Here is a 24,036-nt window from a genome sequence, read left to right as displayed (position 1 = left end):
TAGTAATAGGAATTGGACTTTCGTTTCCGATTGCAGAACGAACGGTTGTGTGTCTGAGCGAGTGCATGTAGAAAAAGGTCTTGTGGGAGTAAAATAGTTTCTCAGAGGTAAAGGGTTGGTTTGAGGGAAAGAGGGACGGTTTTTAAGGAGGGCAAGTGAGGGTAAAGAGCAAAGGTAAGAATAAAGGGAAAAATCGGGGAAGGTATAAAGCGGAGTTCTTTTTGAGGTTAGGTTGGCGGTGACGGGGAAAAAACTGTGTGTAAGACAAAGGAAAGGAGGAAAGCAAGGGTAAAGGAGAGAGTAAGAGGTAACAAAGACAAAGGGAAAAGAAATAAAGAAGATTTGGAAAATGAGTGACCAGGAAAAGGAAAGTGTGGAGAGTGGAAGTGAGGAAAGAAAAGAGGAAAAGGGAGAAGAGAAAATAAAGAAGAAAATGGGTAGACCTGCAAAGGTAGAATTGTTAAGAAGGGAAAGGGCCAACAGCTTGCCAATTATGGAAGCGTGGAAGCAAGGGGAGAAAAGGAAGAAAAGGCAGGAGGAAAAAGGAGAAATAGAGGGTTTGGAAGGATTTAGGAAAAGTGTAAAAGTTTATAGATCGCCGGTGAAAGCAACAGAAGAGGGTGGTGAAGGAGGAATAAGCAAGGAAGGTTTTGAAGAGGTGTTAAAGGAGATGAGAAGTGGATTCGCAAGGATCCAAGCGCAGATGGAGGAAGTTAGGGAAATAAAGGTACAAATCAGAAAGGAAATAGAAGATTTGAAGAAAATATGGAAAAAAGAGAAGATAGATTTAGAGAAAAGAATAGATGGGATGGAAAAAAAAATAAGGGAAAAAAAATATGAGGGAGGTAAAATGGAAACATCAGCAGAAATACAGAGAAAGGTTTTAAGCTTGGAAGAAAGAACGAGAATGTTAGAAATGGGAAAAGAAAGAATGGAGAAAAAATAATTTAATAATAAGAGGAATAAAGATAAAAAGTGAAGATAAAAAGGCGTTGAAAGAATAAGTGGGAGAAATATTTGGAACAATAGATGTGAAAGCAAAGATAGAAAATGTAAATAAGATAGGAGGAGTGAATAAAGGAGGTTTTAGTATGGTATGGGTAAAGATGGAAAACTTTAAAGAAAAATTGGAAATACTAAGATGCAAGGGAAAACTAAAGGACAGGACGGAATGGATAGGAGACGATCCTACAGAGTATGAAAGAAAGTGGAATGGCTTGTTAAGACAGAAGCGGATAAACTGAAAAGAGAAGGAAAACAGGTGAAAATAGGATACAAGAAAATATGAGTAAATTAAGAAATGTGGATATGGGATGATTTGAAGGAAGAATTGAGAAAATGGGATGGAGCGAAAGAGTTTGAAAAAGAAAGAAATAAAAGGAAGAGGGTGATAGCAGATAGATTAAATGCAAATTTTTGAAAAGGGGCAGAAGAAGAGAAGGAAATGAGTTGGAAAAAGTGGAGAGAAAAGATGAGGAAGGAGGAAAAGAAAAGGATAAAGAAAAAAACGGAAAAAGGAAAGATAAAAGGAAAAAAGAAAAAGAAAAGGAGAAAAAGGAGAGAGGAAAGGAAAAGGCGGAGATAAAAGATAGAAACGTGAGAATAGTTTTTTGGAACGTGGCAGGAATAGAAAACAAGGATAAAGATTTCTGGAAGAACATGGAGAAATGGGAGGTGATTTATATGTGTGAAACTTGGTTAGAAGAAAAAAAATGGAAGGGGTTAAGAAGCAGACTGTCAAAGGGCTACAAATGGATAAATAAGGGGGCAGAAAAGAAAAATAAGAAGGGGAAGGCAATGGGGGGAATGGTGATGGGATGGAGGGAGGAATTGGAAGGAGAAGGAGAATTAGAGTTTGAAGATAGGAAAGGAATGATAGGAATAAAGATAAAAAGTGGAAAAGTATGGTGGAAAATAGCAGGGGTATATGTAAATGAGGATTTAGAAGACAACAGAGAATATGAGAAATTGGATGGATGAAAAAGAGGAAGGAACGAGATATCTGATAGGGGGAGACTTTAATGTGAGGACGGGAGAAGAGGGCGGGTTATGGGATGATGAAAAAGGAGAAGAAGATAAGGAAGAGAGAAAAAGGAAAACAAAGGATAAAAAAATTACAGGAAAGGGAAAAAAATTTTGTAAAGCTTTGGAAGAAGCAGGATGGGGAATAGTCAATGGTTGTACAAGAGGAGATGAAGAGGGTGAATGGACATATGTAGGGGGAAGAGGAAAAACAGTGATAGACTATGTGATCAGTAACGTGGAATCAAAAGGAGAAATAGTAGAAATGAAGGTGGGGGAGGAAGTGGACTCAGACCACTTACCCTTAATAGTGACGATAAAAAGGGAGGGAGGAAAGAGGAGAAGTTGTAAATATGGTAAGAAAAAGTGCACGAGACTAGATTGGAGTGAGGAGGAGAGGAAAATTTTCAGGGAAAAATATAAAGAAAAAAGAGAGAAAGAAAACACTACGGAAGAAAATTGGAGAAGTTTTAGTAAGGAACTGGAAAAAACAAAGAAAGTAGTTAAAAAGGAAATGAAAAAAGAGGAGGGGAAAAACCAAAAGAATGATGGTGGAATGAGGATTGTAAAAGAAAAAAAGGAGAAGTAAAGGAAGAAATGCAAAAATGGAGGAAGGGAGAAGGGAGTGAGGAGAATTATAAAAAGAAGAAAAGTGAATATAAGAAGCTATGTGAGGAGAAAAAATTGCAAGAAAAGGTGAGATGGGAGAAAGAAATAGAAAAGATTAGAACAGAGGGAGAAGTATGGAAAGTTGTAAACAAAGGAAGAAAAAAAGGAAGGACGTGGAGGAAAAAATAAAGATTGAAGAATGGGACGGATATTTTAACGAAATGTTAGGCGGAGTGCAATGGAGAGCAAGAGAAGAAATAGGAGGAGAGAGAGTAGAAGATAATGAGGAAGATATAAATAGAGAAGAATTTGAGAATGTAATAAGAAGGTTGAAAAAAGGAAAAGCAGCAGGGAGCGATGGTTTAGAAAATGAGATCTGGAAATGGGGGGGGGGAAGTAAAAGAGAAGTTATGGGAGATGTGCAAAAAAGTATGGAGGGAAGAAGGGATGCCGGAGGAATGGAGAGAAGGTGTCGTGGTTCCGGTGTTAAAAAAAGGAAAAGGTGAAAAAGTAGAAGAGTATAGAGGGATAACATTGACACAGACTGCGTACAAAGTGTATGCATCTGTGTTAGCAGAAAGATTAAGAAAGGAAATAGAAGAAAAAGGAATATTACCGCAGAGTCAAGCCGGTTTTAGAAGAGACATGGGGACAGTGGATCAAATATATGTGTTAAATTACCTGCTAAATAAGAAGATAGAGGAAAAGGAAGGAAAAATGGTAATAGCGTTTATAGATATGAGAGCGGCTTTTGACTCTGTAGATAGGAGAAAATTGGTGGAAACAATGAAGAAAAGAGGGATAAGAGAGGGATTAATAAGAAGATGTGAGAAAATATTAATGGAAACGGTGAATAAAGTAAAGGTGAAGGATAAAGAAGGGAAAAGGTTCTGGACGACAAAGGGGGTAAGACAGGGTTGTCCGCTTAGCCCTAGCTTGTTCACACTCTTGTTGGCGGACATAGACGAAGAATAGAAAAAGGAGGATGGGGGGGTATAAGAATAAAAGACAGGAGGGTTTACTCGCTGGCATACGCGGATGACATTGCGCTACTGGCAGAAAATGAGGCAAGGATGAAAGGAATGATTAAAAACATGGAAGAATATGTAAAGGAAAAGGGATTGGAAGTGAATGTAAAGAAAACAAAGATAATGAGGTGTAGAAAGGGGGAAGGGAGATGAAAAACCTAATGGGTATGGAAAGGGGAAGAAATAGAGGAAGTAAAAAGTTTCAAGTATTTGGGATACATAATCATGAGAAATGGAGAGCAGAAAGAGCATGTAAAGGACAGAGTAAAAAGAGCGGCAAGAATAATGAGGCAGGTGTGGAGTATAGGTAAAAAAAAATTTGGAAAAGATTGGAGTAAAAGAATATGGCTATTTGATTAACTGGTATGGTCGGTTATTAATTATGGCGTGGAAATATGGGGATGGAAGGAAAGAGAAGAGGTGGAGGAGATATTACAGGAAAAATACTTGAGATGGGTGCTGGGAGTAAGAATAAGATAAATTGAAAGGTAGAGCAGGGATGAGAGCATGGAAATATGAAAAACGGCTAGAAGAAAAGAAAGGAGGAGTTTTAGCAAAATGGTGCTGGGAAGAAATGAAGGGAAGAGCAAGGGAGGAAAGAAGCAAAGGAAAATGGGAAAAAGAAAAAGAGGAATTTTTTGAAAAATTTGGGTGGTTGGGAAAAGAGGTGGAAGATCTAAGAGAAAGAGGGGAAATAAGGGGGGAATATTTGGTGGAAAAGGATAAAGAATGGCAAAGAGAGGAAAGATGGAAAAAAATAAGAGAGTCAAGGTTTAATAAGTATTATAATAAAGTGAAAGAGGAAGGGATACCAGGATATTTGAAATTGGGGTGAAAGGAAGAAAAATGGCAAAGAGTGGCAAAATTTAGATTAGGGGAGGAAATGAGAGGAAATAAATATTGGGAGGGAGAGGAGAAAAGAAAATGTAAAATTTGTTTGAAGAAGGAAGAAACATGGGAACATATCTGGGAGGAATGTATAGATTGGGGAAACGAGAATAGTTGGGAGGAAATGGTGGAGGAAATTTTGGGAGGGGAAGGAAGGGGGGTTGATTGGTTAGAAACTTTGGAAGAATAAGGGAGGGAAATGGGAGTGAATGAAAGTATGAAAGAGGTTAAAAAAAATAAAGAAATAAAATAAAGAGCGTCGGAAGCGGGGGTCCAAAGGTAGAATTTAAGGTAAAATAAGGCGGAATATAGTAAAGGTATGAATGAAAGTGTGATCTCTCTCTCTCTCTCGACGCGCAAGTAATAGAATAGAAGCGTAAAAAGGCGTAGGATATAAGTTTTATTTTCAGGAATTGTTACAGGAAGAAAGAAGATTATAAAAGTAAAAATAAGTTAGAGATAAGACAAGTTGTAATGCGTAGATATGTAAGGGGGTAATGATAATGAGAAGGAAAAATGTAAAAGAAAAGGAGGAATTTGTTAAGAAAAGGAAAAGGATATAGAAAGGAACGAAAAAGTGGCGGAAAGTATTTTGTTTTTGTTATATAATAAGTATGAAGTTTTAAGATATATTTTATGAGAAAATGTAAAACAAATCTGTGGGATGCGAAAGTCCCGGTGTACCTCTAAGGAGATGAATAAACACCTTTATACATAGTAATAGGAATTTGCTTTGTTTAAAATAAATTTTTAAACGCTTCAAAAATTTTACTCGACGAACAATCTTTTGCGTCTAACGATATTAAATCTAATAATTGAGTACTGATCTTTTTATTTACAGGAGAAAAATATCTAACAAGAACGCACATTATTTTAGTTTCCGAGATATCAGTACTCTCGTCAATTAAAACGGAAAGTTTACGTATTTTTAAATTTTGGATCTGTTTTTCACTTTCGCGTTTGGCAATAATATTTTTAACAATTTTTGAACATTTTTTTCCAGACAGTGAACGGTCTTGCACAATTTTAGAGTCAATACTTATATCTTTTAATAACGGAAACAAATGATCTACAGTGGAAAATGCAACATTATGATCCGCGAAAAAAGCAGCTAATTTAATTTCCGCGCGTTTAACTTTATCTTTATGTGATAAAGTATTATCGTTGCTGATGGCTTTACATTTCCCTGAATTTTCAATATGTTTGACCGTATGTGAGTGATTAATTAAATCAGACTTTCGGCAATTTATACTTTTATTACATATCATGCAAAGCGCTCTATTTTCTGAAGGATGAGGAGCTAACCATCCTTTAAAACTACTGTCATCTAGCTAAGAAGCTTGGAATTCTCTAATTCTACGTTTTTTAATTGCTCCTTTATTACTACAATCCATAATGCCCAAATATATAATTAATAAATATGCTTACCTCTATGAGCTGTATGTTGTATCGCAAGGATTTATTTAACCGATTTAATGGTGCGACTAGATTTAGCGGTAACGCCATAAATTACACCAGACACTACATTACTGGCAATTTAGTTATTTCTACCGCGCATGCGCGAAAATTCTGTTCCGATTCCGATTCCCATCACTAGTTCCGGCTGGTCTCATGCTTTGATTGGTTGCAGTAAATACTTGGCAGTCCGCGTCCTCAGTTAATTGAAGAAACTTCTTTGGATCATTGCACATATGACGCGTGGCTCCGCTGTCCAAACACCATTCATTTGAGTGATGCGCTTCCAAAGAGAGTACGGCCGCTGACATCGCATACTCCACGTTTGCTTTGTATGTCTGTCTTTTTTCGCTTCTGCAATCCGCTGCTCGGTGTCCTACTTTGTCGCATTTAAAACATTTTTCTGAAAACTTTAATTTATTTTTAGAATCCCGCTGGTTTTGCTTAACATATTTATTAATTGATTTAAATTTGTCTTTAGCGATTGATGCGTCGTTTTCCTCTTGAGTGCTGTGTTTGGCATCTCGTTCTTTTTGCCTCGCTTCCTCTTCTATTAGTTCAGACTTCAGAGCTTCTATGTTTGGTCAAGAAGCACGGTAGTGCCTCGCACCAAGTATAGGCGCAGCGCACTACCGTGCCTCTTTTACGTGAGACGAATCGTTGAGAAATCCGTAATGTTCGGATTCTCAACAACGGCTGAACCGATCGCTTTTTAGATAGGCTCATCGTGTAGATAAGGGTCGAATTATATTATAAAAGTGCTTTTTTTTGCTACGTTGTCTACGAACAAAGATATCGCGATGTTAATTTTCTTTATAAGAGTAAAAACATTTTCTTTTTAAGAAACGTCGTCGTCATTATTACTTGACCAAAAAATGCGTCTTTTTTGTTTTTGCACCACTAGATTGTGCGAATTAAGTTATCGACTCTGTTTATTTACTTGTGAGATAGTGATATTATCGACTGTTTATTGATGTGTGATTAATGATCCTGTTATTAGACGGTACAATAAAATCCTTACTAGCTTCGTGTCAAAAAAAGACAGCTGTCAAGGAATTGTTTTGGAGGTTCGGTACATTTACAGTTCGGTACGGTATGTTATTGCGATAGTGATGTTATAGTGATGTTATACGTCTTGCCACGGTATGTATATCTTTATCTTTAACCTAATATAATTAAAATGTTATTATTAATAATAACCTCATATTTCAGAGATGGATTTGGTCAGAGCATTACAATCTTTTGCCACGGGTAAAGTTTTACATTGGACATACAGGTAAATTACTTTAAATACTTATATTATTATCTAAATATTAATTGATATATGATTCTATTAATATAAATGCATCACGATGACTATAAAACATGTTTTTATGTTTGTACATGCAAATGTGAAAAATACATCCCAGGAAATGTATGGATTAATAAATTATGTTGAACTTAGAAGGAAATTACCACGTATTCATAAAAAAGTTCATTTGATGTTGATAATCCGGGGGACCGCGCCTGTTTCAACTGAGATCGCGGCACGGTTGCCGAACTCCGAATGAAATAATCGTGGCCTATGCCACAATGTATTAAATAAAATTATACTTACATTTAATAAAAATACCAAGATTGGACGTTGCTGCTGTTGCGTTTAGAAGCGCCTCAGCCTCGGCTTCGGCCACGTCCACCGCGTCTGTTCCGGCCAGCTCGTTGCCAGCAAGGAGCTGAAAAGAAATATTATATTAGTTATTTGTAAAAACGCTTTGCATAATGAATATACCTACGTCTGTTTAATTTTTCCTCTAATTCCTTAATTCTTTTCATTAAATTTTCTATTGTTGCTTGCTCTTCTTCTTCTTCTAACTCCTGAAAAGAAGATGCATGTCCCGTTTCGTTTAGTTTGATACTTACGATTGTAAGTTAAACTCAGTCACAATTATATTAATCGTGAGATTACACGCTGCGAGATTTGATGAGATACTGAGCACGAGATTTAACACGTTTCGTGCTGCAGGGTGATGTCTTTCAGAAGATTCTTGGCTTGTTGCACACGGCGAGGATAATCTGGATGAGTTGTACTGGAGACAAAGCGATGAGTAGCACGATGAGTAAGAATTCCGAGAGAAGCACACTGCACGTTGTTGCACACGAGGTGATGCTTGGCACAGATGAACGATCACTGAGAAGTTTCGAGCCGGCAACGCTTCCGAGAATCGGAGGCAATTATCGAACGACGGATCGATATCAATCCGTCGCCGACGATCGGCCACGAGGTGCTGCCCCCGCGGCGGTGACATGATTAATTAATAAATTCAAATCTTTGAACACTATTTTAAGTAAAAAATTAAATTTTTAGTACTACTATCCTTATTACTATGCTTATGTATACAATTTAAAGAAGTTAATATGAAGGAAATGTTGCTAAAATTTGTTTTATAATCATACAAAGACATAAGGTATTGTAGTTATTAGGTCGAGTTATAAGTAATTTCCGTTTAATTTTATCAGACATTTATTTTGCTTCTCACGAAATAGCAATCATATTATTTTATTATGTATTTACTATTGTCAAGTGTAACGTTCTTCTGTTTTTTTGGTAGTTTATTAAATTCTTTTTTTTAAAATGAGTTTATAATGATTTATATTATTTCTTAATCGGACTTAATTCAAAATGGGAAATAAAAGAAGTGGGAATTTTGGTTAAGCAATAAAAAGATATAAATTGTCGAACACAGATATATATATATTATTATTTTTTAGTGTTAAATACAAAAACAATATATCTTTTTTTTTTAAATTAGGAATATAATAAAATTAAGAAAAGAAATAACCTTGAGAATATTATAGTGATAAAAATAAAATGTTGTAACCCGTTAACGCACGCTGGTCATTGATCGCCGCGTGCGCTACATTTTTTATACAACTCAGCAGATTGCCAAACCGTTGGAATCTGCTGAGCCTAAGAAGCAGTCTTGTCAACTTTTCGTCATCGCGCGCTATCAGCAGAAGGCAGTAGGGCAAGCGGCCACTTCCTTCAGCTATTTCGCTGACAAGACCGGAATTAATAATATAAAATGCACGAGCTCCGAAGCTCGTGTAAGTCAGTCCGAGAGTACGAGGTAGCGACTCGTAACTCTATCGCCGAAACACACAGGAAGAATAAAACGCAAACTCACATATTAAACGATTGAGAGTTATTATTTATTATTTGCTGTCAACCTCTTACACCGATAAGTGTAAAACCCGGAGAACGGACCCCGTGCACCGCTCCGGTGCAACAAAAATAAAAGCATCTAATTTAACTAAAAAAAAAATGTTTTAAATAAAAATCTTATAATATAAATATATTAAATAAAAAATAAAAATATAAAATAGTTGTAAAAAAATATATATATAAAAACCGGTTTTAACTAAAAAAAAATAATATTTTGTTAGAAATAAGCTCTTCGAATAATCTATATACTATTTGATTTGCGCGCTAAGCGAAGGCGCTCATGCCGCTTATACGTTTTTGTTTTGTTTTTCCTTCTTCTTTTACTTTTGTCTTTTCTATTCTTTTCATTCGGTCACCATGTATCGTACGCACCACGTGCATCACTCGCACTGTTTATAATAAAGTATATATTAATTTGTGATCAGTGTTATATGTCTGCAATCCTATTTCTATCACATTTCAAATAAAAATCTTTTTAAACTAAGAGTACTTAATGTAATATATAAATATAAAATAATGTAATTTATGGTAGTATCAGTCGGTCTCTAAATATTCTTCAACATATATTTATTAATATTTAATTACAATTTTTGTGTTTGCTATATTTTAGGCGGCGCCCCTTTGGTTGGGCGCCTTTCAAAATGCCGAGGACTTTTATTTGCCCTGTCGGTGTTCGCAAAAGCTTATGTGAGGTTCAGTGAAGGTGACCAAGATTGGTCCCCACTTGTCGTCGCCCGGATACTTTAGTGGGAAGCTCTCTTCTTCTTCCGTCTGCGTTGTTTGATGTCGTCGGAAGATTTCTGCTTGGGTTCCAGTCTTAGCAGTTGATGTCTTTGCCTGGGTTCCAGTCTCAGCCGTAGAAATCTCTGCCTGGGTTCCAGTCTCTATCTCCAGTAGCGTTCTTGGAGGTGATTTTTCAATTGGGATGAGCCTCCAAGGTTGAATTCCTTCGTCAAGTTTCCTTCTTAGCAGGATTTTTATTCTTCCAATGAAGTTCTCGATGCTCAGTATCTTCGGTTGGATCAGAAGATTTTTCTTGTCGCTCTCTGGTGATGGTAGGTACGAAGGCAGGAGTAATGACCCTCTTAGTCCGCTTCCCTCGTCTTACTTTTTTGTAAGAGCGCTCGTTCATTTAGAGAGAGTTAGGTCACTTTTGCCTCGGGTACTTCTGTCTGTCAGCGCACACCTTGGCGGGTTAAAACAATAGGCTTTTGATTACTTAAGAGCAGATCGTTGGCGGATTTGACCGGCCAACTGGTCAAGTATATGACCAGTTGGCTGGTCATTTTTACTCCCGAGAATTGAATTTGCCTCTAAACCACCTAGCGGAGTGGAGGCAAACTCTTCTCATTGATAGCTCAAGCTGTCGCGGGTGACAGGTTAATAGGTTAGCTTTTGCTGTAGTAGACGACGCATTATGCTGCATTCACAAAATGCGTCGACCGTTACATAATTAAAAAAAAAAAAAATAGTATAACATAAAATTAACATTTAATGAAAGTGAATAATGTGACGAAACTGTCCTCCTTCTCCTCTTCCTTCTCTTACCCCTCGGCCCCACCCGTAATTTTCATAGCTTTCCCATCTTTCCTACGTGTTTTTAAAATTTCCTCTTCCTCTTCCTCTTCCTCTTCTTCTTCCTCTTCCTCTTTCTCTTTCTCTTTCTCTTTCTCTTCCTCTTCCTCTTCCTCTTTCTTTTCCTCTTCCTCTTCTTCTTTCTCGTTCACGTTCTTTTGTCATTTCCCAATATCTGTAACAAAAAGAATAATAAAATCGTTAATATTTAATGAAAAAACGTACTTTAAATTTTATTATACGAATAACTTTTTTTCATTTTCCACGCTTTATTATTACTATTACAAAATAAATTGTACTTACTTCTTAGCTCGATTTTTCTGGTTTTGTCCTCCCTTTTTTCCTCTCCTTTTATTTTCTTTTTCGTTCTCGTCATTTGAGTTAGAAGAATCTATTTCCATTATTTGATCCTCTTGGTGCTTTTTTTTACAGTTGCAGCATTCTTTCAATCTGAAACAAATTATAATATTAATATTATGTATGTGCAGCTGGTACACTTAATATAATTTTCTTATTAATTTTTAATCATATTAAAAAATTAAGAAATACATACTTTGAAGCACTCCTGCTTTGTTTTTCTCTTCTTTGCTCCTCCTTTTTCTCTCTTCGTTTCTTTTCTCTCTGCCATTTCCTTATTTTCTCTTCTTCTTCTGTCTTTTTCTTTCTCCTTACGTCTGTTGTCTTCTCGCCTTCTCTCCTCTTTTTGCCCGTCTTTCCTAGTATTCATGATTCTAAAATTGCGTAATTTATATTAATAAACATATAACTATCAACAACAACACATCTTGAAAAACAATTCATTTTTTAATTAATTCTTCAATTTTTATCGCGAACACCCATCATCTCTTAATTTTTCACAAACAATCTTACGCTCAACGTGCACTAAGAATGTACTCAAAAAGCGTTCCTCGCGGGTAAAGATATTATTATTATAAATACGAAACGAAAGTAACGACGAACGAATGCGAATTTTTCTAACTGATCACACTGCAATTAATAATTACGAAACGCGCAAACATTGTCTATTGTAATATACTATTGATTAAACGCGAATATTAATTCGTTGTAACACGGAACGTCACTAACCTATTTTCTCACGTCGGCTGCTGTTCTGAACACTGTCAAAAACAGTACTAAGACTGCGAACGTTTTTACTGTTACCATGGGCGAAAAGGAGAAGAGCGCGTAAGAGGAACATAGAAGTCGGCAGCGATCGCTGTGGCGGTTTATCTGATTGATTCTCGACGAGCCGACACGTAAACGAAAGAAAATCGCCAAAACTTTTAGAGTCTTTGTTATGTTCCACTTACGGCCGTGCCGATTTTATTCGCGAATTAATTCTCTTTTTCCAATAATTAACCGTAAACTTAAACTGCCGTTATGCGCAGGGGCTAGCTCATCCGAACGGAAAGGGGCGGGGTATAACGGGCGAAATTCTCGGACAGACGGAAACGACGGCACAAAATAATTTGTACGCGAACAAGGCGATAAACAATATATAGTCCGTTTATTAAGCTCAACGAAACAGAACGAATATGACAAATAACAAAAAAAAGTAACAAAAATTAATGTAATCGGAAGAGTGCTCAATCTTCGCGCGATCGCCTAGATCGCATTCTCGGCTTTGAACAAACATTCAATCGCGAACGAGTATCTCACTTAGAACTCGTTTTTCCGTACTTCTCGCGTCGGCCCTGACTGTTGTGGCGCCGGCCACGCGCCTCTCGTGCAAGCGGCGTGTTTTCGCGGGACGTCGCAACACCAAAGAATCTACGCGTAAAGAATGTACGGTTGCCTGTCGTTAACAAAGTCGCGAACGCGAATTCTTACCCCGGCCACTGCCGAGGGCTCTCCGTGTGGTCGTGGACAATCAAATCCGTCGGAAGGCAGTCGCCAATACATGCAACTTATCGCTGTCCCGTTTTTCCCCGCGGGATTTGGCGGCGTTATCCAGACGCCCGTCGAAAGCTACTTATCCGCCCGAGATTCTTGCCCCGCGGCACGTTTCACTAAGAGATCTACCGGGCCCGGGTGCCCGTTCCGAGTGGCCGGGTATCGTCCGAATACGTTGCCGCCTTTCCGAGAAGCGGGAGGCTTTACAAAAATATTAACGCCGCAAAGCGGGTGAAAGATCCTTACCGATAACTGCTCTTCCTGTCACGGACTCGTCCTCGCTCTTTCTCTTGCGCTAGTGGCCGCTTCCACACAGAGTACTCCTCTCACTTGCTCCCGCTATCGCTCGCTATCGCTTAGGTCGACCGCTCAGTTCGCTTGCCCACACGGAAGAGAGCGAGGCCCGCGCGAAATTTCGGCTCGAGGCCTGGCGTATCCCCACCCCAAGGTCTCGCGGATTTTTCCGCGCGCGAAGTCGCCGATTTTTCGCGGACGCGGCAGCCCTCGCGGGGCCCTATCGGTAACTAATAGGTTGGTGCGGATTTTGGATGGTTCTCTTCAAGGCCTCCGTTATCCTTCCGTAGTCGACTTTCAGAGACGAGGTGCTTTGATCGGACGCATCCTCAGGTGTTCTCGGGATGAGTGGCCTCCCATCCTCGGCTTGCATGATGTCTCTTTATCCGGGCGTCAGTTATTATTTCCGCGGTTCCCGTTACTTTCACTTCCCCCGCACGGTATGGCTGGCCCGTAGCCTCGGCGACATACGATAGCAACAAGAAGCATAACCACGACCGTCAAATTTTATTGCTCGGGCACGGAAAAAGAATTCCGGAAGCGTTCTTGCGACCCTTCATCCCTCTCTTTCCGGCGGTTCGTCCGGCGCCGCTGCGCCCTGTAACAGCCGCGGGGAGCTGCGACAAGGCAGCGAAAGCCGCCATGTCACAATGTATATTAATAAGAATTACGCATTTTTAGAAACATGAGTGCGAAGAACGGCGAAGAGCAAGGAAAGGAGAAAAGTCGAGAGAAAGAAAGAAGTAAAGAGAGAGAGAGGAAGGAGAGAGCAGAAGAAGAGAGAATAAGAAAGCGGCAACGGGAAAGAAAAGAAAGAGAGGAAGAGGAGGAGCGAAGGAGGAGAGAAAAAAGAAGCAGAAGTGCTTCAAAGTATGTATTTCTTATATTTTTAATATGATTAGATAAAAATTAAAAAGAAAATTACACTAAGTGTACCAGCTGCACATACATAATATTAATGTCAAAATTTGATTCAGATGTAAAGAATGTAAGTGTTACAAAAAAACCAGGAGAAGGAGAAAGCTATGGAAATCGATTTTTCTGATAATTTGAGCGAGAAAGAAAATAAAAATAGAGGAAAAAGGGGCGGAAAGAATCAAAAACACCAAACTAAGAAGTAAGTACAATTTCTTTTGTAATAGTAATAATAAAGTGTGGAAAATGAGAAAAAGTTATTCCTATAATAAAATTGAAAGTACGTTTTTTCATTAAATATTAACGATTATATTATTCTTTTCGTTACAGATATTGGGAGATGGTAAGGGGACGTGGGCAAGGAAGAAGAAGAAGAAGAGGTAAAGGAAGACAATATTTAAGAAATTTGTGGGAGACGTGGGAGCATTACGAAAATTATGGATGGGGCCGAGGAGGAAGAGGAGGAGGAGGAGGAGAGAAATGATTTGGACACGTCATACATATATATTTAAATTTAACCAATTAATACTGTATGTTTAAATTTATATTTTATCTTGTATTTTTAGTATTTTGTTTTTGTTTGTTTAATATTTTAAGGAATTTTTATTTTTGCATATATTTTATTTTTTATTTTTAATTTTGTAAGTTTTTTTATTTATTTTATTATATATTTGTAGTTTTTTAAGATTCCGATTTTTTTTATTTATTTTATTATATATTTGTACTTTTTTAAGATTTCTATTTTTTTTATTTCTTTCATTATGTATTTGTAGTTTACTAAGATTTCAATTTTTTTCCACTTATTTTATTATGTATTTCATTAATTTTATTATGTATTATGTATTTGTATTGTATTCAATTTTTTCATTTATTTTATTATGTTGTTTTTAGTGCAATAAAGTAATTATATTTTTCTTTCTTTTATAAGTCCTTTTGTTTTGTTTTTAAAATACTCATATTTGGTCGATTACTCTTACAAACGTAATTGTTTCAATTTTAATTACAGACATCAAACGCTTGAAATACGCACAAGAAACTACTTGGCAACGAGATATTTTTGATATATAATAAAAAGTTTAGTTAGTTAATTGGTTTTTCTGGATTAATGCGCATTAACTAATTATTATATTCCAGATTACTAAATTATTATTTAAAAATATTTAAAGTTGCCCGTAAGGGCAGATATTACAATATCTGCCAGAACATATTAGAAGTGGTTGCTAGTAAGGACAGACAAGGCCAGTTTGTCAGAGCTTGTTTTCAATAATCATTAAAGGCAGTCATTTAAAATATTGCCAGGATTCTGATAAAAGCATTTAGTTGCTATTAAAGAAAAAAAGAAATTTTTTTGTGTATCAATATTGAAGAAGGAATATACTCGAGAAATTGGAAACATTTTTTAAAATTCTAAGACAAACAGCTTATACTTATTTCTTCATAAAGTAATGCAATTTATTAATTATTAATTTACATATATTATAATTATTGTGCTGAGTCATTCTTTTATTGTTAATTTCTTTTTAATTATAATTTTAAAACAAAAATTAGATATATATATATATATATTGTCACGACATCTTCCCTCGTCCGCGAGGGAGAAAGTCGCGATCAAAAAGAGACGGCCGTGCACGGACGAAAACCCGTGCACCGTCGTGACACGAGGGGAAGGGAGGGAGGAGGGGTCGCGGTGCCTCGGCCGTATTCCGGCGCGGGACGGTGGGATCTTACGCGAATACAATTTTGGGCGCCAGGCACGGGCTCAGCCGCGCCGATTGGTATCGTGGATCGGTTATCCGTTCCTCGACAATTCGTACCGAACTCGAACCGCCGTCACGCGCGGGGGCTAGCTCATCCGAACAGAGAGGGGCGGGGTATCACAGACGGAATTTCTCGGACTAACGGAAACGACAACACCAAATAATAAGTACGCGAACAAAGCGAATACAATTTTCAGTCCGTTTATTAACACGCAACGGAACGAGACAAATATGACGAGTAACAAACAAATAACAAAATTTTCATAATCGTACGCGGGCTCGATCTTGGTGCGATCACCTAGATCGCGGTTTTAGTTCGAACCTCTATTAGATTGTCACGAGGGTCCCCCGTGAACCTTGTCCTCCCAATCTATCGCGTCGGCCCTGACTATTTTGGTTGCCGGCCACGCGTCTCCCTTGCACGCGGCGTGCCTTCACAGGACACCACAACACGAAAGAATATACGCGAAAGCTCGCCTGTCGTTAACGAAATCGCGGGATTTCGGTTTCCGACCTCGGCCGCTGCCGAGGGCTCTCCGTGCGGACGCAGTGTACGACAGCCTCTCAAATCATTACAATACTTAGTGCGAATAAATCGGGTCGGCGTCTCCCGCGGGGCCCAGCTACCGGCCTTCAGACGCCCGTCGATTGCCACTTTCTAACGTTAAGTCCTAGCCTCGCGACAAAGATTTACCGAGGAAAACTAACAGGCCCGCGTGCCCGTTCTATGTGGCCGGGTATCGTCTAAAGCCGCGTCGGTCTCCCCGGGAGGCAGAGGGCCGTACAATATAACAGTTCCGCAGTGCGGGTGGAAGATCTCACCGATAACATTTCACCTGGGCTTCTCGCGATCTCCCCTCGGTCTCGTCCTCGCTCGCTCGCACTCTCCCTCGCTCTCACTCCTATCGTCTCCCCTAGCTCGGTCTCGCTTTCGCTCGCTCGCTCCTCTCTCGATCGCTTTGGCTATCGCCCGCCTCGGTTGCCGGTCTACACGGAAGAGAGCGAGGACCGCGCGAATTTTCGGCACGAGGCCCGGCGTATCCCCACTCTCGCGTCTCGCGGATTTTTCCGCGCGCCACGCCGCCGATTTCCCGCGAGAGCCGCTGCCCTCACAGGGCCCTATTGGTACTAATAGGTTGGCGCGAGCTTCGGATCATCCGCGGTCGTGTTAATTTCCTCGCAGGTCCCTTCCGGCCCCGAGATGCGTAGGCGGCGGGTTTTCTCCAAAACCCTCGAAATGGGTGGCCTCCCATCCCGGGCCCGTATCTGGTCATCTTCTAGTTCGGACGCTTGCGCCTCCGCGTATAATCCGCTTCGCTCGCTCTCTCCTTGGCCGGGACAACCCCCAGTCTCGGCGACATACGGTAGCAATGCAAAATCGCGATCGTTAATTTTTTTGTTTCTCAATTAAAGATAAAACCCCCCCCCGGAGATTTCCGCAGCCCCTCCTCGCTTTCCTCTTTATCGCAAATTTTCGCGGCGCCGCTACGCCTTTGTGACGGTCGCGGGGAGCTGCGACGAAGCAGCGGAAGCCGCCACGTCACAATATATATATGTATATATATATATATATTTTTGTCGTTCGGTACATAACGGGACCGGTATACATATTGTATACGTTGATATACATTGATATACATCGACTTCTAGACGAAAGTTTTTAAATAATTTTTTATATATATAATTAAAATACAATTATATGTACAAATTTTGTTTTTTTATCTAGTGTTACTTATGAGTACCATTAAAAAATGTATTAAAAACTCGTCAAACATCGTATACATGTAGTAAAACGCAGTATACATAGATTTAAAACGACCATAACCATTATATTTTATAATTAGTTATAATTTGTACATAATATATTCAAAATTATATTGAAAAAAAAAAATTTTTATACATTGTAACTTAATGGGACTAAAATACATTTTAAATATTTATTATATTGTTTTAATATGTAAAGGACATAATCATACTCATTAAATAAAAATGAAATCGATTCATGGTGTAAATTTGGGCAAAAATTTATTTTTAAAGTCAAAATATTTATTAAATCGTAAACTTAAAATTAATTTTCCGGTCCCAATTTACACCAATACGTCGCAAATAACGGAACTCGCATGTGACGTTACATCGTATTAAAAATTATAAACTGTGTCGTAACGTCACATGCGAAGTCCGTTGTCTGCGACGTATTGGTAGAAATCAAGAAAACAAAACTTGAAATCCCTTTTTCAAAAATCTCGATGTTGTAAATGAGCACGTAGTTGCAAGTGCACAAATTAACGCATACACTAGTTTTGTTTCGGTTAAAAAAATTTTAATTTCCAATCGTTTCGAGTTGTCATTTTGATTGAAACAAAGTGCAAAGTGTAACAGTATGTTCATGTAGAGTTGACGGTAAAATGTTTGTATTAAACATTATGTATGCCGAATAGCTCGTGACGGCTTGAGATTGACATAATGAAAATGTTGTAGTCACGCAAATCGTATATTTTTATAAGATCTGAGAGCATTTAAGTCACATTTGACCGGTACCGACATTTGTCGTTACATCTAAGTAACGTGTCCCAGAATGTGACTATACGTTGATGATTTAATTTATAAACTGTGTGTTAATGTCACATATTGGGACTCTTTAGTTAGATGTAACGAGAAATATCGGTACCGGTTAAATATGACTTAAATATTTTACAAATATTTTCCGATTATTTTAAAAATATGCGACTTGCATGACTACATCATTCTCACTATGTACAATTTAAATTGCCACCAGCTTTACAGCATATATAACGTTTTATAGAATCCTTTTAGATTCAACACTACATGCTCATACGGTTACACTACGTTTTTAATCAAAATGACATCTCGAAACGTTTGACAAGTTAATTCTTTAATCACGAATATGAATCAAATGTGTGCCTTAATACGTGTAATTCAAACTACGTACTTATTTACAGCGTTGATATTACTCAAAAAGCTGATTAATTAAGATTTGTTTTTCGGTCCTGATTTCTATCAATACGTCGCAGATAACGGAACTCGCATGTGACGTTACATCGTTTTAAAACTTATAAACTGTGTCGTAACGTCACATGCGAAGTCCGTTGTCTGCAACGTATTGGTAGAAATCAAGGCCGGAAAACAAAACTTTAAATCTCTTTTTCAGGAATCTCGATGCTGTAAATGAGCACGTAGTTGCGAGTGCACAAATAAACGCATACACTAGTTTTGTTTCGGTCCTAAAGATTTTAATTTCTAATCGTTTTGAGTTGTCATTTTGATTGAAACAAAGTGTAATAGTATGTTCATGTAGAGTTGACGGTAAAATGTTTGTATTAAACATTATGTATGCCGAATAGCTCGTGACGGCTTGAGATTTACATAATAAAAATGTTGTAGTCACGCAGATCGTATATTTTTACAATATCTGAGAGCATTTAAGTCACATTTGACCGGTACCGACATTTGTCGTTACATCTAAGTAACGTGTCCCAGAATGTGACGTTACCTTGATGATTTAATTTATAAACTGTGTGCTAACGTCACATACTGGGACTCTGTACTTAGATGTAACGACAAATATCGGTACCGGTTAAATATGATTTTGAATATTTTACAAATATTTTCCAATTATTCTAAAAATATGCGACTTGCATGGCTACATCATTTTTACTATGTAAAATTAAAATCGCCACAAGCTTTTCAACATATATAACGTTTTATGAAATCATTTTAGCTTCAACACTACATGCTCATACGGTTACACTACGTTTACAATCAAAATGACATCTCGAAACATTTGACTCGAAACATTATATATATATATATATATATATATATATATATATATATATATATATATATATATATATATTTAATCATATTCGTGTAAAACTAAGAACGATCGACATGCATTGTGTTAAAACCAAGAGAGCGATCTGTATACATTCTATTTTCGAAAACGTAAAACTATATTTTATTTACGTAAAACAGAGAAAATGAATCGATATGCATTATGTCAAAACTGAAAGAACCAAAAACTTGATTTCATTTACATAAAACCGAAAGAATGATCAATACAAATTCACGTTAAACCAAAAGAATAACAAATATTATATACATTAAGACTTGCTATCATAAATTTATGTATTTAAACGTTTAACAATAGCCACGCGTAAAATAGTGCAAAACTTGCAAACGGAGTCAAGTATCGAAATTGAAACTTTGCCAAATTCGCGCTAGATCACTTAACATGAAATATATTTTATGTTATAAATAATATAGATTTGTTGTAAAAAAGATTTACTGCAAGAAGATTGTAACTTTATTTAAAGAAAATATAATTCTCAAATTAATGTGGAATAATAAAAATTTAATTACAATTTTCTTGTTTAAAATATATCACTCGATTTTAATTTATCATTCAATTTGAAATTGATTAAAATAGAAACGCGCAATTGTCTCCATCTTTAAAGTGTCATACATATTATTAGCTATAGATTAATGAGACATTCTCACAATTTTTTATGTCTCCATTTCGTCATTTTGTTGATATATTTTATTCAAAAAAAAATATTCAATCCATTTACGTTTACGCGTATTATTTTTTAGCTACTTTGGATTTGTATTTATCACATAATTGACTTAATAATGTATTATTGTCATTGATAATTTAATCCCTCAATAACGTATCTTATAATTATTAGAAGAGGCAAAACTTTTAATATTTTAAAACTTACAATTTATTTCTTCTTCTCTCCTTTCTTTCAATCCTTTTTTTTCTTTCTTTCCTTTCTTTCTATGTCATAAGTATTGATTAATTTTTGCGCCACGTACTTGAAATTGATTGAAATAGAAACGCGCAATTGTCTCCATCTTTAAAATGTCGTGCATATTATTAGCATGAGATTAATGAGACATTCTCACAATAAAGAGAAATAATAAAAAAAAATAAAAATAAAAAATAAATAAAAAAAAACTTAATCCATTTACGTTTACGCGTAATAATTTTAAGTTACTTTGGATTTGTATTTATCATATAATTAACTTAATAATGTATCATTATCATCGATAATCATTGCAATCGACATGTTAGTGATGCATTATACGCTGAAAATTGATTTCCAATATTAACGATCAAAGACACTATTTAAACGTTTAACGATAGCCACGCGTAAAATAATATAAAACTTGTAAACGGAGTCAAGTATCGAAATCGAAACTTTGCCAAATTCGCGTTAGCGTCACGCACGGTTGAAGAGAACTTAGAGACATTGAGGGAAGCCTTGATTCTGCTTAAACAGCATCGTTTAGAGTTAAACTATGATAAATGCCAGTTTTTAAGAGAAGAAGTGCAATACTTAGGTTACGTAATTAACAGGAACGAAATGTCTCTGAGTCCTCGCCACACCGAGGCAATCGACCGGTTTCCGCATCCGCGATCCGCACACGAGGTCTAACGCTTTTTAGGATTAGCAAGTTACTTTTGTAGGTTTATAAAAAATTTCGCGATTAAAGCCAAATCACTCTATCATTTGTTAAAAAAGAATACAACATTTGAATTTGACGACAAATGTAATAACGCGTTTGAAACTTTAAAGAAGGAACTAAAATCGTATCCGGTTCTCAGAATTTATAACCCAGAACTGGAAACTCAATTGTATACAGACGCAAGTGCGCAAGGGATAGCGGCAGTCCTTTTACAAAGACAGGCGAATAAAGCTTGGGCGCCAGTCGGGTACTACAGCCAGGCGACGAACCAAGCCGAGAGCAAATACCACAGTTTCGAGCTAGAAATGCTAGCAATTGTAAGAGCTGTGGAGCGGTTTCATATTTATCTGTACGGCCTGGAGTTCACCGTAGTGACCGACTGTAACGCATTAGTATATGACGTCAATAAAGCTAATTTAAATCCGCGCATAGCTCGTTGGACACTCGCGTTGCAAAATTATCGGTTTAAGTTAACACACCGCCCGGGCAAACAAATGGCTTACGTTGATTCGCTCAGCCGCCAAGTGGCCCTAGTCGATGCGCTGCCCTTGGAAGCCGAGCTCGTATTTAGGTAGCTCCAGGACCCGGTCATCCAGGAACTGGCTAAATACCTCGAGAAAAACGCGAGCGATAAATATAAGTTAATAGAAGGCTTGGTGTACAAACAAGGCGAGGACCGAACGCGGTTCTACATTCCTGAGGCAATGGTGACCCCGGTGTGTAGAATATACCATGATGACATGGCTCATTGTGGCTTAGAAAAGACCATCGAAGGGATCAAACGAATCTATTGGTTCCCCTCAATGAGACGGCAAGTTAAAAAATACATAGACAACTGCATGATTTGCCTAGCAGCAAACATCCCATCTAACGTTAAAGAAGGCGAGTTACAAATAATACAGGGCCCTAGTAAACCCTTTCAAACTATACACCTGGATCATTATGGGCCTCTCGCGGAGTCAGGCGGTTTCCGTCATCTATTGGTTGTGGTCGACGCATTCACACGCTACACTTGGATAATGCCAATGCGCTCAACCGGAGCAAAGGAAACCATCGAACGTTTGAAAACGTTTTTTGGCATCTTCGGTAATCCGGAGTCCATTGTAACCGATCGTGGTACCGCGTTCACGGTTAAAGAATTTATACAGTTTACGGAATCGACGCGCATTAACGTGCGAAGAGTCGCTGTTGCATCGCCGTGGGCCAACGGTATCGTGGAACGCGTGAATCGTTTCATTAAAACATCATTAACTAAAGCAGCTACGAGCGAGCGCACTTGGCACGAGAGTGTACCCGTGGTACAATACGTGATCAATAACACCCGACACGCATCTCTGAATAACACGCCGAGCAAATTGCTACTGGGTTACGATCAGCGCAATCACAATGATCGCGATATCAAGGAGTTAATTGATCGGTTAGCCGGGATCGATCACCAGATCGACGCGAGGACGCACGAGATGCGGCCGTAGCGGCCACAAACAAAATCCGCAATTATAATAAAGCATATTATAACGAGGCACACCGCAAGCCTACCCTTTACAAAGAGCAGCAACTTGTGTTGGTTCGCGATACACAATCCCGTCCGGGACAATCGCGAAAACTAAAATCTCAGTGTAAAGGCCCATACGTTATTGCTATGGTCTTAAACAATGGGAGGTATGTGGTGACCGAGGTGCCCGGATTCAACCTGTCCGGAAAAATTTATAATACCATTCTGTCACCGGATAAGTTGAAACCGTTCGAAGCAGCGGATTAATGTATATATGCATATAGTTATGTTGCGTTAGTGTATAAGTGGCGTATTGTTTAGTTAAATATGAGTAGAAACCGATGCTCAATTCCATGAGCAGAATTCTATTAAAACTGCGATATTAAACTACCGCGGATTATATGTTTCCATTATATTCAGGAATACTTTAGTTTATGTACATATTTTGTGCTTTATTTGAGCTAAATTACGTATGGCATCAAAAGGCGATAAAGTTAGACGACTGGTATAGCTAGGAATACACCCAAGACTGAACAATGTGTTAATTATACAGCGTTAAGCGGTAATTAGTTCTTTAAGATTGTAAAGACTGCTGTATATAAGTCAAACAGCGAACGGCCACTTGCGAGACGCACGTGAAGTCAGACTGGCCGAACTGTAAGCAATTTTCTACTTAGAGCACTTTAGTCCCTAGTTAAGTCGCCCGCCTGTAACTTTTCTCTAGCAGTGGCAGCTCTGTCGTTGAGTACAAAAGGAGAACACGCGAGGGCAGCACGCTCGAAAAGTGTAAAAGCGGCTGCACCTGAGACGGTGGAAGAATGACGAGTCGACCAATAGAGCTCGTGGAGAAAGGTACTCGGAGAAAGACCAAATAGAACCGGTTAACGAAGAAATCTCTAGCTGTTCTTTATCCCAATCCAGAGCGGCAATCTTTGTGATCGGCTACAATACTACTAAATTTTTTTTCTCCCTCAACGATTTTGGGGGAATTTGAGGAACCGGGGGTTTTGGGTGAAAGACATTACTACTAATTTTTTTTCTCCCCCAACGATTTTGGGGGAATTTGGGGAACCGGGGGTTTTGGGTGGGAGACAATACGACTAAATTTTTTTTTGTTTTTGCTGTCGTGCGCGGTGGGGGGGAGAGATATGACAAAATTTCATTAACAAAAATTGTTTCTACTGGTCTTCCCCACCTTTCTATCTGCCCAGATTTTTTTTTTCTTTTTGGTTTTTGCTTTCGTGCGCGGTGGGGGGGAAAGATAAGACAAAATTTTATTAACAAAAATGCTTCTATTGATCCTTCCGACATTTTTTTCTGCTCAGAATTAGTTTATTATTTAATTATGGTATTTGTTATAAACAAATGGAGAATTTTGCAATATTTTAAAAATCTGTTCCGTGCATCTTTTTG

General features: G+C 37.9%; 2 protein-coding genes and 1 long non-coding RNA gene across 3 annotated transcripts; 2 read left to right on the top strand and 1 right to left on the bottom strand.

Moving 5' to 3' along the window:
* Positions 1–349: 349 nt before the first annotated feature.
* On the top strand, positions 350–1,244 carry LOC139112482 (MAP7 domain-containing protein 2-like). The gene is made up of 2 exons (XM_070673527.1): positions 350–845; positions 1,030–1,244. Exons 1-2 carry the CDS (start codon positions 350–352, stop codon positions 1,242–1,244), a joined length of 711 nt encoding a protein of 236 aa, XP_070529628.1.
* A 728-nt stretch (positions 1,245–1,972) lies between these two features.
* Positions 1,973–2,611, top strand: LOC139112480 (myb-like protein X). The gene has a single exon (XM_070673526.1). It carries the CDS (start codon positions 1,973–1,975, stop codon positions 2,609–2,611), a length of 639 nt encoding a protein of 212 aa, XP_070529627.1.
* Positions 2,612–11,015: 8,404 nt separating this feature from the next.
* Positions 11,016–14,047, bottom strand: LOC139112509 (uncharacterized). The gene is made up of 3 exons (XR_011547395.1): positions 12,919–14,047; positions 11,333–11,510; positions 11,016–11,229 (listed from the first exon to the last, which is right to left on the bottom strand). It is a non-coding gene; the product is annotated as an uncharacterized lncRNA (long non-coding RNA).
* Positions 14,048–24,036: the final 9,989 nt, after the last annotated feature.

This window comes from Cardiocondyla obscurior, linkage group LG29 (genome assembly GCF_019399895.1).
Source record: "Cardiocondyla obscurior isolate alpha-2009 linkage group LG29, Cobs3.1, whole genome shotgun sequence".
Taxonomy (NCBI): Eukaryota; Metazoa; Arthropoda; class Insecta; order Hymenoptera; family Formicidae; genus Cardiocondyla; species Cardiocondyla obscurior.
This window is presented reverse-complemented; position numbering and strand designations above follow the sequence as displayed.